The 16,352-nt window shown below is 38.6% G+C and overlaps 1 protein-coding gene across 7 annotated transcripts in view; it reads left to right on the forward strand.

Moving 5' to 3' along the window:
- Positions 1-16,352, forward strand: part of MED12L (mediator complex subunit 12L) — a 341,010-nt gene that overhangs the window by 64,588 nt on the left and 260,070 nt on the right. For all 7 annotated transcript variants that reach the window (XR_012430801.1, XM_045386761.2, XM_045386764.2 and 4 more), the window contains 6 exons: positions 3,418-3,587; positions 5,924-6,034; positions 7,064-7,333; positions 11,139-11,288; positions 12,060-12,159; positions 12,475-12,611. Coding sequence is in view for 6 of the 7 variants with exons in the window: in XM_045386761.2 (XP_045242696.2) it covers positions 3,418-3,587; positions 5,924-6,034; positions 7,064-7,333; positions 11,139-11,288; positions 12,060-12,159; positions 12,475-12,611 (938 nt within the window). In the remaining variant the exon portion in view is untranslated. The remainder of the gene's footprint in view (positions 1-3,417; positions 3,588-5,923; positions 6,035-7,063; positions 7,334-11,138; positions 11,289-12,059; positions 12,160-12,474; positions 12,612-16,352) is intronic.

Genomic DNA, 16,352 nt, shown 5'->3' on the forward strand with positions numbered 1-16,352 from the left:
TGTTGGGATTACAGGCGTGAGCCACTGCACCCGGCATGAAGTAGCATTTTTAATTTCCTTTGAGATCCTTTCCTTTGCGTCCACAAGTTGGCTGACTGTTTGGCATAAGAGACCTTGCTTCTGGCCTGTCTTAGCTTTTAACATGCCTTCCTCACTGAGCTTAATAATTTCTACGTTTTGATTTACAGTGAGATGTGTGACTCTTACTTTCACTTGAACACTTAAAAGCCATTGTAGGTTCATTCATTGGCCTAATTTCAATATTGTATCTCAGGAAATAGGGAGGCCTGAAGTGGCGTGACGGGTGGGAAGAGAGATTCGGGACACAGACAGGTTGATGGAACAGCCAGAACACACACAACATTTATCCATTAAGTTGGCTGTCTTATATGGGAATGGCTTGTGGCACCTCAAGACGTTTACAATAGTCACTCGGAGATCACTGATTACATATCACCATAACAGACATAATAATAACTGAAAAGTTTTGAGACCTTGTCTCCAAAAAAAAAAAAAAAAAAAAAAAAAAGACCTTCAGTGGAGCCACAGTTCTTAATGAATGAAGGCCAAACTCCTTAGCTAGGAATTAAAATCGTTTCAAACACTATCTATCGTTTCTCACCATGCTAGCTCCAGTTGCTTTATCTCTCATGTTTACAGTGCTTTATCCATCTAAAATACAGGCATACTTCATTTTATTGCACTTTGCCTTACTGGGCTTTGTAAATACTGCATTTTTCAAGAAATTGAAGGCTTGTGGCATCATTTTCCCAACAACATATGTTCACATATGACTGTGTATTACATTTTGGTAATTCTCTCAGTGTTTCAGTATAATCTATATCCATTTCTGTTTTCTTTCTTTTTTTTTGAGACGGAGTCTCGCTCTGTTGCCCAGGCTGGAGTGAAGTAGCGATCTTGGCTCACTGCAACCTCTGCCTCCCAGCTTCAAGTGATTCTCCTGCCTCAGCCTCCTGAGTAGCTGGGATTGCAGGCACCCACCACCACGTCTGACTAATTTTTGTATTTTTAGTAGAGATGGGGTTTCGCCATTTTGGCCAGGCTGGTCTTGAACTCCTGACCTCAGGTGATCAGCCTGCCTCCACCTCCAAAAGTGCTAGGATTACAGGCATGAGCTACCGTGCCTGGCCTTCTGTTTTCTTTTTATCACCTGAAACTGGGGCCTCACTCCAGACCAGTTAAGTTAGAAACTGATGGGGTGGGGCCTGAGGCACTGGTATTTGTTAAAAGTTCCCGTCACCATTCTGCTGTGCACTCAGGGCTGAGAGCTGAGTTGAAAGTAGGCCCATCTGGCCACTGTCTGCTCATTGGTCCCCTTTCATTACCACTCCCTAGTCATGAATAATTATAAACATTAATAATTATTGAGTACAGTACTAGTCACCGTGTGTTTTCCACTTTAAATTTCGAATTGCAGTTTTACTAATCCTTATCCACTTGACTATCTTATGTCCCAGAGCCCTATATTATCTGATTGATATAACTTTAAGTCAGTTAAATACACTTAAAGCACAGGGTTAAGAGGGCTTTATTTATGGACTCCCAAAAGGAGTTCAGATTGTGGAATATATTCAGCAACATTTTTAAAAAAAGATATCATATGTTTATAAAAACATTCATGCATACTTAGAGTAAAAAAGACAAAATATATATGAAAATATTTCATGATTATAGGTGATGGCATTACAGATGGTTTTTCTTTTCATGTCTACAGTATAAATTTTTGATAATGAACATGTATTTCTCCTATATTTAAAAACATCTTAAAAAGAAGATATACCCTAGACAAAATAGGGGAGTATGAATGTGTGTGTTATTAGTATTTTTAGCTCCTGAGGCTGAAATATTCAGTGGGGCTATTGAGAATAGTACCATACTGAGAGTGAGTTAATAGCAAGGGTTGGCATACAAAAGCTAGGATTTGGATCCTTGTTATTTTTGTTTTTGCTTATTATAGCTAAGCTAAACTTGTCTCATCTGATGGTTGGTGTTTTGTTTTGTTGAACAAGTGAGTGTCATGAGACTGTTAGTCCGTAACAGGGCAGAAGAACATGATGACATAGATAGTTTACTGTTTTTAATGCCAATGGACTAACTTTAATATCTGTTATCGGTGCTTTCAGAAAAACTATTAAACTAGGAACAGAATGTCGACCTAGTATCTGTTCATCTTTTCACATTGGCTTGTTACCGAAGTTTAACAACTCCAGTGTGCATTTGAATTTTAATTTTAAATAAGACACAATTAAAATAAGTGGTTTAGATGAAAACTTAACAGTAGTTATCTCTGGGTTCTGTTAAATAATTTTAAGGGTATTTAAAAAGTAAAAACAAAGCACTCAGTGACTAGCAGATGTTTAGTTTCTGCTCTTTCGAAATGTCAAAATAGGAGGTGGGAGAACCTATTGCCAAATAATGGGAAAACAGCATTGTGTGGTAATGTTTCAGTAGGGTGTTTTCTTCTGAAATGCTGTTTTGCTAATCCTTGGGGAAATTTGGCTGTGAGCATGCAATTATTACATTTTTATCCACAGAATGGGCTAAAGTTGGCATCACATCCCTCATGGTTGCCAGAGGCAACACACTGATTTAATTTGTGCCCCGGTGGCAGACATTTTTGAATAATTTCAGTGATTTTTTTCCTGATGCTACTTTGGTTGTTTCCTTTCCAGTATCCCACTGATTGCTGCTCCCCACCCTCTCTGATTTCACCCTCCCTGAGTTCTGAGGCACTTGGTGTTGGTTGAGGAGAGTAGAATAATTGAAGGTCCAGACGATTTTCCTGAGGGCAGCCATGCGGGTGTCCCTGACACATCCTGGGGCAATGCGGGTTGGAATGCTTTCATGGTCCAGCCGGCAGTGAATGAATGTCTGTCCTCTTAAAGACTGACAAAAACAAACACATCCTAATTAGACATATTTGAAATTCCATGTGGAGCCTGCAAAATGGATCTTAAGAGAGCTGCTTTTGTGGGATTTTGAATTCTTTTGCTGTAGAATTTGAGATTCCTTGAGATCTCCCCATCATGATTCTGTCCTGTTTTGCCTTTTGTTTTTTTGGTGTACTAACTGATGTTTAACAGGAAGGATCACCAGATGGACCTAACTCCTATTCTCCTAGGTGAAGAGTCACAGAAGCACGAGGGTAGAGCTGCCTGTTTCTCCAAGAACTGGCTGCTGCCACAGGGCAGGCCACCTCACACTAGTATGTGTTCTCTAAGGGCTTTGGGTGGGTATCCTCTTTTGAGCACGGCTTGTACAGGCACAAATCATTTTTAGGGAGCAGATGTTTGTTTTATCAGTACACCCTCTAGATAATCAGAAAGGGGAAGAAAACATGTAATTCTTGTACCCATTGTGTCTAGAAACTCACATCTTTCTTTTTTTAAAATGCAGAGTGGACACAGATATCTACCAGATATCTTCGAGAGCAGTTGGCCAAGATTTCTGACTTTTACCACATGGCCTCCAGCACGGGCGATGGTCCTGTCCCTGTGCCACCAGAGGTGGAACAAGCCATGAAGCAATGGGAATACAATGAAAAGCTAGCATTTCACATGTTCCAGGTAACCTTTCGAAGACATGAAGAGTTGTGTGCCATGCTTTTAATAAGACAGCAGATTCCTTATAGTTTGGTGTTCTGGGGTTAAATCCTATTTTTATATGAACCAATACATTTAAAGAAAGCAGTCTGACATTTCTCATATTGAATTGTATTCAGGCTAACACATCTGCCCTGAGATGACAGCTTGTTATATATATTGATCTCCAGCTTTCAATCATGTTAGCTCTTTTAGTGCTATTAATTACTTCGTAATTGCACTATTAAATGTAATCCTTCTAAACCTTTTATTTTGCAAAATTTGATATATTTATTCAAAAAAACCTTTGTGCTGATGCCTTCTGTGGTAGCAGACCTCCTTTAGACCCAAGTTGTTCCAGAGAAAGGTCATCTTAATTCAGCTGCAGCTGAAAATACAAACAGAGCTGAGGGGAGGGGTAAGGGCGTTTAGGAATGACTGAACTCTCATCCAGACAAGCTGATGTAAATAATATTGACCAGAAGAGGGCGCTTGGGCTCATAATAAGGTAGGAGAGATGACTTAAGTTCAAGTCTTAGCAGAGACTTTAGTACCTGTTACCTTGATTAGAGCAAGGTTTCTAAATTTTCCCTTTAGAACCTTTATTATAAATTTCAGGCTCTTCTTCTAAGAGGTCAACATAGGAAAAAGAAAAAATAAGGTCTTTTTGAGAAGTAATATTGTTTTTAAGTCAGTAAAAATAAATCCTAGTTCCATTTAGAGGAGGGACTACTTTAGTGCTGCGCTGAGCTTTTATGACTTTCACTGAGCTCAGAATTTAGTCTGCATGTTGGAAAAAGTATCTCTCAGCATGCTTAATAGTTTTGGAAGACTCATATATTAGGAGTATTTAAATTAGAATTTTTTTTTTTTTTAAGAAAGCAGTTAGGTCCTAAAGGAATGAATATAATTGAAATAGTAATGTTAAATTTTAAATGTTCATTATATTTTAATTTGCCATATTCTGAAATGTGAAACAGACCCTAATTCATACACATGAAGACATATATGCAGAATCAAGGGCATGGGTATATAAACAAAGCATCTAGAGGATGGACTGTTGTTTATGAAGATTCTCTTTCTTTTTGTTTTTTTGAATCTTGAATTTACCATCTCTTATACCTTAATGGAAAATTCCATTTTGTCTCTTTTTAAAAAACATTTTAATTAATTTTTAAATTGACAAATGAAAACTATATATATATATTTATTTAGAACTCACTTTATTGGTCTTAACATTTTAAATTGCACTTTTTGTGTGACTTTTAAACTATTTTTGACTCTAAACATTTAAAAAATTAGAAATTAGAAAGATGTCATGTCAATGTGGCCTCACTGTAAACTTTGAAATACTACAACTGTAATTTATCAGTGTAATATTTTCACGTGAATCCTTGATAACCATTGCAGTGGAACACTGGTAATACGTAACAGTTGCTAGGAACAAAGTAAGATTTCGTGTGAACTACTAAGTTTGTTACCGGAATGGCCATAAAATTATGTGTCTTTCCCAGAAAACAGTTTTTTATTTCTTTCTTTCATTCTGTGAATCGTAATACAAAACTATAATAGGATATTAAATCTATATATGCGTAGAATGTCATAAAATAATGTGTGTATCTATGGATGTGTGTATGTATATGAGGGCAAGAGACGAAAGATGTTTGTAGTGCTTATATCAAGATTAGTGGTCTCAGTAGGGGCTGTGTCACCCCTGTGGGGCATTTTTGGAAATTGTAGGGGGTATTATTGTTTTTTATTGTAGTTGTGTTGAAATGTTTATACATTGTTTTATCATAAGCTTTCATTTCTGTATATTAGGTCATTGATTTTTAAGGTTGTATTTCATAGATAGGTGATAGTATCTGAAACTAATTTTGGGATAGTGAAAGAAGCTATTAAGGGGACATTGGGTCTGATGGGATTTTTACACTTTTGTTAAGATGATGGCATGAGCAGTGCATATCTTCTTTATAATTATCACTATTATCCAAGTTTCCTTCTATGAACATGAGTTCATACTCCCCCAAAATCTAGCCAGGAGCTTGACACAACACACCCTGAGGGTGTGAAAGCTTCTGAATTTTCTTTTTTTCTTGTTGGAATTAATTTTTCTCAATTCGGAGCAGATTTCTAAAATACAACAAAAAACTATACAAAACAGATGAGTTATTTGTTTTGTTTAGAATCTGGACTGTGAGCAATGAGACTATGTTTAATAACAACAAAAGCAGTAGTAAAATTAGACTTAAGAATAAGAATGACAGTGCTTTTTTTTTTCCTTTTACATTATTAATGTAATTTTTCTTTGTTCATTTAAGGAAGGAATGCTAGAAAAACACGAATATTTGACATGGATCCTGGATGTTTTAGAAAAGATCAGACCAATGGATGATGATCTTCTTAAACTCTTGCTACCACTAATGCTGCAGGTATAGTACATGTCCCCTTGAGGCACTTGGTTTTAAGGCAAGAAATGAGTCTGATAAGAATGATTAGGTAAGTGGGGGAGGAAAAGGAAAAAAATCCTGTTGAAATGGAAGGAAAAAATGTCTTTGATGCTGTAACACATGAAGTGATAAAGGCTTCTAGTAAGTTTTAGCCATCATTTGTATTAACCATGTTCATAGTTTTTATCCATGTGTCCTAATTTTTAAGTAATTTTACCCACGTTGATTTCTCCCATCACTGAGCAAAGCAACCAACTTTTAAAATACTGTCTCCATATAATAACACAAATTTCTGTGAAAACAAAACAAATCATCCCTTTTGAAGATAGAGGATCTTCTACATTCTTTTGACAAGTCTCTGAGACTCTTGGGGTAGGAAACTTTTTATTTTGATGATTGGTCTAAGATGTGCTTAAATTTGACGTATCTAGATGAGATTTATTTAAAAATTCTTAGGTGATACATGTATTTGATAATTCAAGCAAGATGGAAGAATATCCAATGAACAGCAGTTCTCCCCTTTCACTCTCATACCCTCCCCACAGACTATACCATAGGTTCCTGTGTCTCTCCCCTGAGATAGTCTGCACTTGCACTGTCCATTACAATAGCCACTAGCCAGATGTGGCTACTGAGCTCTTGAAATGTGACCAGTCCAAATTGATGTGTGCTCTAAGTGTAAAATGCACACCAGATTTCAGACTTAGTATGGAAAAGTGTATAATAGTAGTACTTTTTATGTTGATTACCTGTCGAAATAACATTTGAATATATTGGGCTAAATAAAATACATGATTCTAATTTTTGCCTGTTTCTTATTTTTTTCATGGCTCCTAGAAACTTTAAAATTATACATGCGGCTCACATTCTATTTCTATTGGACAGCACTTGCTTTATACCTTTGAAGTTTTTTTTTTTTCTTTTTTGAATGAAAAAAAGTCTGTGTTAAAATAGTTATTTAACCAAGACTCATAAGACATGACTGAAGTCTGGTGTCCTTCTACTTCTCAGTATTCAGATGAGTTTGTTCAGTCGGCCTACCTGTCTCGTCGTCTTGCCTACTTTTGTGCCCGGCGTCTTTCCTTGCTGCTGAGCGATAGCCCCAACCTCCTTGCTGCCCACTCACCCCACATGATGATAGGACCAAACAACTCGAGTATCGGGGCCCCCAGCCCTGGCCCCCCCGGCCCTGGCATGAGCCCCGTGCAGCTGGCCTTCTCAGATTTTCTTTCCTGTGCACAGCATGGTCCCCTGGTTTATGGACTTAGTTGTATGTTGCAGGTAAGTCCTTGGCCCTTGTTATTTTATGTTAAAATTCAGTGTGGGAAGTGATTGAGTTGGGAATGGCATTTTCAGTTCAGTTGATGTTTTACAACTCTAGTTTTTTCCTCACCCAAGTAATTTATTGATTGAAATTTTATGTTTTTATTTCCCTATTTTGGATCAAGCTGAGGGAAGATTTGTCGCATTTGTCTAGGAGAGTGTTATTGCAGTTGTCCTTTATTAGGGTCATTAAGCAGTTCAATTAAAAATTCTTCAGGGAACCCACAGAATAAGTCAGTTGTATTATTGTTCTTCTGGAAAGACAGCTTCTCCAGCTAGCATTTTTCTTCTTTCTCAGTTCACATCTTGGGTTGGTTGCCTGTCAGTGTTTCTTTAAAGTCCAAATCATGTATCAGGCTCCGTTCATCTTCCAAGCATTGTTGCTTGTGTAGTCCTTGAACAACCGGTAACATGCTGATTGCTGGGCTGATCCTCCCAGGAATATCAGGAATGAGATACAGCCCTGCCCTAGAGGAGCTCACAGCTTAGTGTTCAGTTCATATTTCTTGAGCTCTTAATGTGTTCTGCTGTATAATAAGGAGTTTCGAAACACAGTCGGCCCTCAAGACATCGTCTCCATTCTCAGAGTTTACTGTCTTTTCAGGAAAACTGGGTCATAAATGGACAGTTTCCAAATAATATGACAAGGGCTGATGGGGAGATACACAGGGTGCCAAAGCAGTTGAAAAGGGGAACCTCTAGCCCAGCCTAAAATTCACAGAGGCTTTGTGAAAGAAAGTTTTTAGTTGTTCTAATGAGTTGAGAAAGATCAAGTAAAAAGAAGTAGTAAAAGTTTCCTGGCAGAGGAAACAGTATGAGAAGAGGCCCAGAGGCTGGTCACTTATCTTTTGCATAGGTGGATATTAGTGGGACATACATTATAAACTCTGTTGGGGGTCAGGGCATAGGAGACGCCCTGTGGGCCTTATGATTGAGATGTCATCGGAAGGTTTTATGCAGCAGAGTGACACAGGTAGTTGTGTAATGTCGTTAGATTGCATTGGCCACAGTAGAAGGAGGATTGGTAGGAGGGGAGAGGTAGGAAAGAAGGAGGCTTGCAAGGCAAAGAAATCAGTTTGGAAGCATTTCAGGGAGTTCAGCTTTGGACTATTTTGGACTGTTTTGTCCTTTATTTAGAACCTCCAAATGGATATGTTCAAGAGTTGTTACATGTCCAATTCTGCAGATTTGGGCAGACAGGTGGCCACTTGTGTGGATTCGAGTCCTTCAAGAACTTTGGCTGTTCAAAAACCCAAGAGGGAGTGAGGTTGCCTGAAGAGTTTTGTAGTGAGAGAGAGTTCGTGAATCTGAAGGACAGGAGTGCTTAAGAGTCAGGCAGAGGGGAAGTCCATGGAGGAGACTGGGAAGGTTGGCCAGACTGGAGAGAGAACGGGGGAGAGTATTGTTGCCTAAAGATGATGAGAATAACCATAATGTTGTCATAATTATATTAGTGTATGGATAGCATTTATTATGGTCTAGGCATTGTTCTAAGTTGTAACGTATATTATTAAGTCATTTAGTTCTTGGAACTAGCCTGTGAGATGGCAACCATTATTATTCTTATAACGTTAATAACGCATAGATTACAGAGCAAGAAAGTGGCAAAGCTGGAATCCAAACCTAAGCAGTCAGGATCCAGAGTCCACACTCAACCACTATGCTAAGCTGGGGTCTGCAGAAAGTTTCAAAAAGGAATTAGTAGTGGGCAATGTCTAGAGTATTGGAGACATCTGGCAAGAAGATGGCTGAAGTTGTTTTTGACAATACAGTGTTCATTGGTGATCTTTTTAAGAGCTATTTAATTGAATGGTGGATAAGGAGCCAAATTAAGGAATATCGAGGAGTGATGGAGAATAAGGAGAAATAGTACTAACTGTTCTTTTGCGAAACATGTTTATGAAGGGAAGAGAAGAGAATGGATAGTGATAAAGATGGCTGCTGAATGGGGAGTTAAAAATATATATTTTTTTGATGATCGGATTTGAACTTATTTGTGGGCTAAGAGCAAATAGGAGAAGGAGGAGTGTTTGATAGATCAGTGCCCTGGGTGTTAGAGGGCTTTGGAATCAAGGACACAAGGAGGGGCTCTGTCAGGAGGAGTTGAGAACTCTACATTGTCACAGACAGGAGGAAGGCAGTAGGGATGTAGCCCAGTGGAAAGAGATGTATTGGTAGGTTTCAGGAACTTTACATTCTTTGTATCTGCTATCTGGTTTCCACAAAGATGTCTCCTAGACCTCAGAGTTTAGTTTTTTTTTTTTTTTTTTAAATTGATTGATGAATTGGTTGAGATAGGGTCTTGCTCTGTTGCCTGTGCTGGAGGGCAGTGGCCTAATCTTCACTCACTGTGGCCTGGAGCTCCTGGGCTCAAGTGATCCTCCTGCCTCAAGTAAGCGATCCTCCCCCCTCAGCCCCCTGAGTAGCTGGGACTACAGATGTGCATCACCACACCCAGCTAATTTTTAATTTTTTTGTAGAGAGAGGGTTTCACTGCGTTGCCTAGGCTGGTTTCAAGCTCTGGGCTCAAGCGATCCTTCTGCCTTGGTTTCCCAGAGTGCTGGGATTATATGTGCAAGCCACTGTACTTAATTTCACATTTTTGAAAAAAATATTGCTTTCTTTCTCTAAGCTCATGTTGTTTGCTGTTGAATGGCACAAGAGCATAATGGCTTAGATATATACTTTAAAACTATTACAGACCTGATTTTAAGCCTCACTCTGCCACTTGGTAACTGTGACCTTGAGCTTCTGTTTCCCCATGTCTGATTGGGGAGTAATGATAGTTCTTCTTTCATTACCTCATAGGGTTAAGGTTATGATGACAGAAAGCTTCTTAGACAGTGTTCAGCATAGGGTAAGTGTAATTAGCTTAATTAAATGTGAGCTATAATGTTTAATCTGTGTTTAGGAGGCAGCAGGATAACAGTGGTTCTGAGCATGTGTGCTATTAATAAAATCAGACTTGGGTTGGTTACTAATCTGTGTGGCTCATAGTCCTCTTTGGTAAAGGTGGAGAATAATACTACCTAGATCATGGGGTTGTTGTGACATATAAGCAAGATGGTCATATAAAGTACTTCTGGGTGAGTGAAGAGTGTCTGCAAGTGTCTAGGGCAAGGGTAGGCAAACTACAGGCTGTGGATCAAATTCGGCCAACAAGATAAAAATAGGTTGTATGTTTTTAATGTGTTATTAAAACAAAATGGAAGAATATGTGACAAAAACTGTAGATAACCTGGAAAGCTTGAAATGTTTACTATCAGGCTTCTCATAGAAAAAAGTCTGACAATCCCTTGTCCAGGGTCACTGCCTGCCCAGTATTTATGAAGGTACTATTACATGATTATTTGATTTTGTCTTTGTTTTTAAATAATTTTTTTTAGCTTTTACAACCTTAGAAATTACATATTCTAAGTTCATCTCATGTTTTTAATTGCATGAAAAATTGGTTTAAGTGATGCTTTTTAAATGATGATTACTGCATTTTTATTAAGTTCCTTCAGTTTCCTGTTGGAGTATTAGCTTATGAATTATAATATTCCTTAATTTCTCAACAGCTGTACTTCCACCCTTTCAACTTAATAATTTTTAGTTTTGTCTTCTCAATTGCGAAGTTGAGAATGGGGTAAGACACTCGTATTTTAAACTTACTAGTAGGAGACTATAATATAGTAATGACGGGGTGTCATTTTTACTGTTTAGCTATTGTTAAGCTTTTCTCCTTCCTCTGAACATCCAACTTTATCTGTTTCATTTCCAGACTGTCACTCTCTGTTGCCCAAGTGCCTTGGTGTGGAATTATTCCACAAATGAGAATAAGAGCGCAAACCCAGGCTCACCCCTGGATCTGCTACAGGTGGCCCCTTCCAGCCTCCCCATGCCGGGTGGGAACACGGCTTTCAATCAGCAGGTAGACTTTATGTTTCAGTGATTCGATGGCTGTTTTCATTCTTGAGAGGCATCAGGGCACAGTGGGTCAAGCACAGGTTTTAGTATCTAGATGCTTGGGTGCTATTCCCAGTTTTGCCTGCTAACACCCTGGGTGACCTTAGAGAATTGTTTAGCCTCTTCAGAATCACTGAAGTTCTTGAAGTTTCTCCCTTTCTTTTCACCGTCTTGCTGAACAGTTCTTGCTGAGAGTTCTGCCACCCAAACTGTAATTATGGTGGTGGTTCTAATACATGACCATGACTCCTGTAGTAGTTTTGATATTTAGTAATTATTATATGCTCTTGCTAGTACTGGGTTATTTGTTTCAAAGCCTTATGTGACTTGAACAATAAGATTGTGATTAATATTTAGAATAAGATCCCTGTCTTTTACCAAGCAGTTTTCTTAATAAAACATTGCAAGTTGTTTTCACACATGAAAGAATGCCTCAAAGAGATTATTTTAGAACATTCACCTTTCCATGTGGTGTCCTCAAAAAGAAATTTCACTTGTAAAACAGATTCTGCAAGCGTTTATTTTTGTGAACATTTGTTATTGAAAACTGACATTGAATTGCCATTTGTAAATTTTAAAAATTCACTTATTGGGCCACAGGCTGCATTTCCTAAAATGCAGTCAAGATTGTAGTTCACCATAGGATACTTTACTCACGCAGGGGAAAACCTGACATGATTTAGAAAGGCGCTGTGGCATTCCAAGCACAAGTTAATTAGAAGCGATTATCTTTCAGGTTCGGGCAAGGATTTATGAAGTAGAACAACAGATAAAACAAAGAGGCCGTGCAGTGGAAGTTCGGTGGTCATTTGACAAGTGCCAAGAATCCACAGCAGGTACAGAACGCCACAGAGGAATGAGTGCTTTTGAATGTTGGACTTTATGCCGTGTTTTTGCTTCTTACAAACAATTCCACATGAATAAGGCAGCTTTTTGACAGAGCCACTTGGTGAATTTTGAGGACAATCTTCAGTTTATGCCTTTTAGATCCTGGCTGTCTAGAATGTCAAGTTTGCTTTTGTTGATGATTGTTTGATAGCATATGCCAAGAATGGTAATTTAAAAAAATTTCTTTTGCCTCACATAGAATGGTGATTTTGTACTGTTCTGTTTTTGGCCTCATTAACCACTTGTTTAATTTCTGCTCGTAGGGGTGACTATTAGTCGGGTTTTGCACACGTTGGAAGTTTTGGATCGTCACTGTTTTGACCGAACTGATTCCAGCAATTCAATGGAGACACTGTATCATAAGATTTTCTGGGCAAACCAAAACAAAGATAACCAAGAGGTAGTTAATTTTTTAAAATTATTTTTGCCTTTTGTTTTCGTAGTGCATTTTCTTCTTTCTCATTCAGGAAACTCTGGCGAAACCTTTTCTATGAAGTGTAGTATCTTATGAAGACATACACACTTTGAAATCATTCTATTGTTGTACTAAGATTACCCACGATTATTAAAATGAAATGTCGGGCTTGTCTACCTAGGAATATTGATATATTGACTGGCAAGATTTTTCTTGGCCCTTTTATCATCACTCTCCAATTTTAGTTTTAGAAGAATATCCTTCGTTTAGTGATGAGACTTAATATGGTGGGTTGGCTTTAAGTTGGGGGAATGTATGTTAACGTTTAGCACAGCAGAGGGCAGTGCATGAATACTTTTGGTCATGATCTTTCAAAAATCCTTAGACAATGTGTTAGGGTTCTATAGAGAAATAGAACCAATAGAAAAAAGTGTGTGTTATGCGTATATATATGTTTGTATACATACATGTTTATATCTACCTAGAGAGAGAAAGGGGGAGAAAAGAGAGGGATATTTATTTTAAGGAATTGGCTCACATGATTATGGGGCTGGCAAATTTGAGATATTCAGGGCAGGCTGGAGACTCAAGGAAGAACTGATGTGGCAGTCTTGAGTCTGAAGGCAGTCTGGAGGCAGAATTCTTTCTTCCTCTGGGGACCTCAGCAATTACATATTTCTCAGAGCTCCTCTATTTTTTTCATTTGTATTACTTAAATGTTGACTGAGGATTAGAAGATTCATTTTTTGTTAAAGTGCAAATAAATGACAAACCTAAATTAAAAATTAGTTGATTTAAATACTCAGAGAGGATTGTCTTATCTGTCTTGTTTCTTCCCAGAATTAGATCTCATCTTCTTCTTTTTTTTGAGCCAGAGTCTCTCTCTGTCACCCAGGCTGGAGTGCAGTGGCGCAATCTCAGCTCACTATGCCCAGCTAATTTTTTGTGTTTTTACTAGAGATGGGGTTTCACCATGTTGGCCAGGCCGATCTTGAACTCCTGACCTCCTGATTCTCCCACCTCAGCCTCCCAAAGTGCTGGGATTACAGACCCGAGCCACCGCGCCCGTCCGGGACCTCAGTCTTTTAAGGCTCTCTATGGATTAGATTAGGCTCACACACATTATAGAACATAATCTGCTTTACTCAAAGTCTACTGATTTAAATCTTAATCACATCTTAAAAAAATCTTTTTAGCAACAACTAGACTGGTGTTTGACCAAACAACTGGATACAATAGCCTAGCCAAGTTAATATCTAAAATTAATAATCACAGACAATTTTTATCTTATACGTTTCTAGCAATAGATTGTTTCATGAATGAATTGCCCCAAAACTAGGATATTCAGTTGTTTTTTTCCTCAACCTTGTTTGGGGAGAAATAAAAAGTTTGTCTTCTTTTCACAATGAAAACTGCCGATGATACTCTCCAGCTTGTGCTAGGCACCAGGACTGCAGAGGTAAGTTTCAAGACACCTTCAATACCTTAGTTAACTGATGGCAAGCATCTTTGATATTTCAGCTAGCTTTTTGGAATGCATATGTGGAAAGAAAAGATGTTTCCTTCTCTTACCTTTATGTGAGCCTGATACATATTCCAGATTATTATTCTTTTTGGAATAATTTTTGGTTGATCACCCTGCTTCTCAAAGATATGGTTCAAGACTAATGGTGCTAGCTGGGATCATTCAGAACATTGAGAGCAAGGGACTGATTGAGTGTGCTTTTTAAATTCATCGTGAGTCTCAGTAGCAATGCCTCCATACTTCAGTGGAGCATGCTGATATAATCCTCTGCTTACTGGGGCAAGTTAGCCTGCTACGTGCTCTTTTTGGGTGGAAACCTCAGTATTTTTAGTAAAGACTTTCTTAGATAAAAGGCTTCGTGAATACCAATATTTTTAATATATATAAGTGAGTTATCTGGAAGGAAAGTAGGGATACCCAAAATTCAGGGGGATCTTGGATTGTTTAGCTTCTTGCACCAAGTGTTGAGTAAAAGCTACATTGTTTCCTGGTGAGGGTTTTACCAAGATTATCAAAACCACCTTACTTTTGTGGTTAGCCTGACTATATAGCTTCAGAGTGTATACACCGGCTAACTTCAGGATTCTTGCCTCATTCGCCTGCAGACACTTAAGTTACTCACGGCACTTTCAAGAAAAAAATAAGGGTTTTTTGTTTGTTTCTTTTTTTCAAAAAAATTCAAGGGCAGAAATTATGTTGCAGTCTTTCTGAATGAAATCACACTGTGAGGTTCTCTGTAAATCACAGGCATCTACAGAGTGGGTGCTTGCGGTGAGCCATTAGGGTGCAAGAAGATTATTAGAACTTATGTTCAGATTATAATTTTCAAAAGCCTCTTTTGTCTCGGGAAATGAATGTAATTATTATGATAGTATAGGTATAGAAGTTATAAGTAAGTGTGTGTTGAAAGTTTTTACTAAAAAAAGCTCTTTGAGCTGAGAGGGTATGTGGGAAATATTTGGAGATCACTGCCAGAAGCTTCCCCTACCTGAGTGACTTCTCCCAGGATGCAGGGAGGTGCATGCCACTAGAGGGCGACATGTGTTCAGGGCTGAGAGTCCTGGAGGCTCTAGGCAGGGCCATCAGTGTTGCCCCATTTGGCAGTAATTATTTTGAATGTTGACTCAACTTCAGAAAGACTTGATGTGAGCAAGTGGTTCCTTTGTGGTTACAATACTGTTTTATGAGTAAGACACAAACTACATTTTAAACCTATAATTCAGATTGGTCACCTTGTCTTAATAGTCTGGCAAAAAGGATAACAAAATAGATAGTTCCTTCTGTAATACTTAACATTAAATTATTATTACTATTTTTCCAAGACAGTCTCAGTCTGTTGCCCAGGCTAGAGTGCAGTGGTACTATCTTGGCTCACTGCAACCTCTGCCTCTAAGGTTCAAACAACTTTTATGCCTCAGCCTCCCCAGCCTCCCCAGTAGCTGGGATTATAGGTACATACTACTGTGCCCAGATAATTTTTGTATTTGTAGCCAGGCTGGTCTCAGACTCCTAGCCTCAAGTGATCCATCTGCCTCAGGCTCTCAAAGTGCTGGGATTGCAGGTATGAGCCAGCGTGCCTGGACTAAATTAATTTTTAAAGTATGTCTTTGGTATCTGTATTGTGGTATATGCATCAAGGTATATATGTATATGTAATCAAGTTTTATCTCTCTATTTACTCTTAAAAGGAGTTACTGTTTTCTTTTCTTTTTTTTTTTTTTTTTGAGACGGAGTCTCTCTGTGTCCCAGGCTGGAGTGCAGTGGTGTGATCTTGGTTTACTGCAACCTCCACCTCCCAGGTTCAAGCAATTCTCCTGCCTCAGCCTTCCGAGTAGCTGGAATTACAGGTGCCTGCCATCATGCCCGGTTAATATTTTTATATTTTTAGTAGAGATGGGGTTTCACCATGTTGGCCAGGCTGGTCTCTAACTCTTGGCCTCAAGTGATCCACCCACCTTGGCCTCCCAAAGTGCTGGGATTATAGGCGTGAGCCACGGTGCCCAGCCCTGTTTTTTTGACTGCACAGTCACTTTGTGTATTTCTGGAATTCATGCATGTGCTGCAGCACTATGTTAACTGATCAGCTGGTGATCTTGAGTAAGTTACTCAAGGCTTTGTGCAATAGTGCCCTCCCTGGTTAAGTAGGCATAGAGTACTTGCCTTTTTTTTCTCTAAGGAAACATGAACACTTTGAGAATTAT

The sequence above is a fragment of the Macaca fascicularis genome, chromosome 2 (genome assembly GCF_037993035.2).
Source record: "Macaca fascicularis isolate 582-1 chromosome 2, T2T-MFA8v1.1".
NCBI classification, from domain to species: domain Eukaryota; kingdom Metazoa; phylum Chordata; class Mammalia; order Primates; family Cercopithecidae; genus Macaca; species Macaca fascicularis.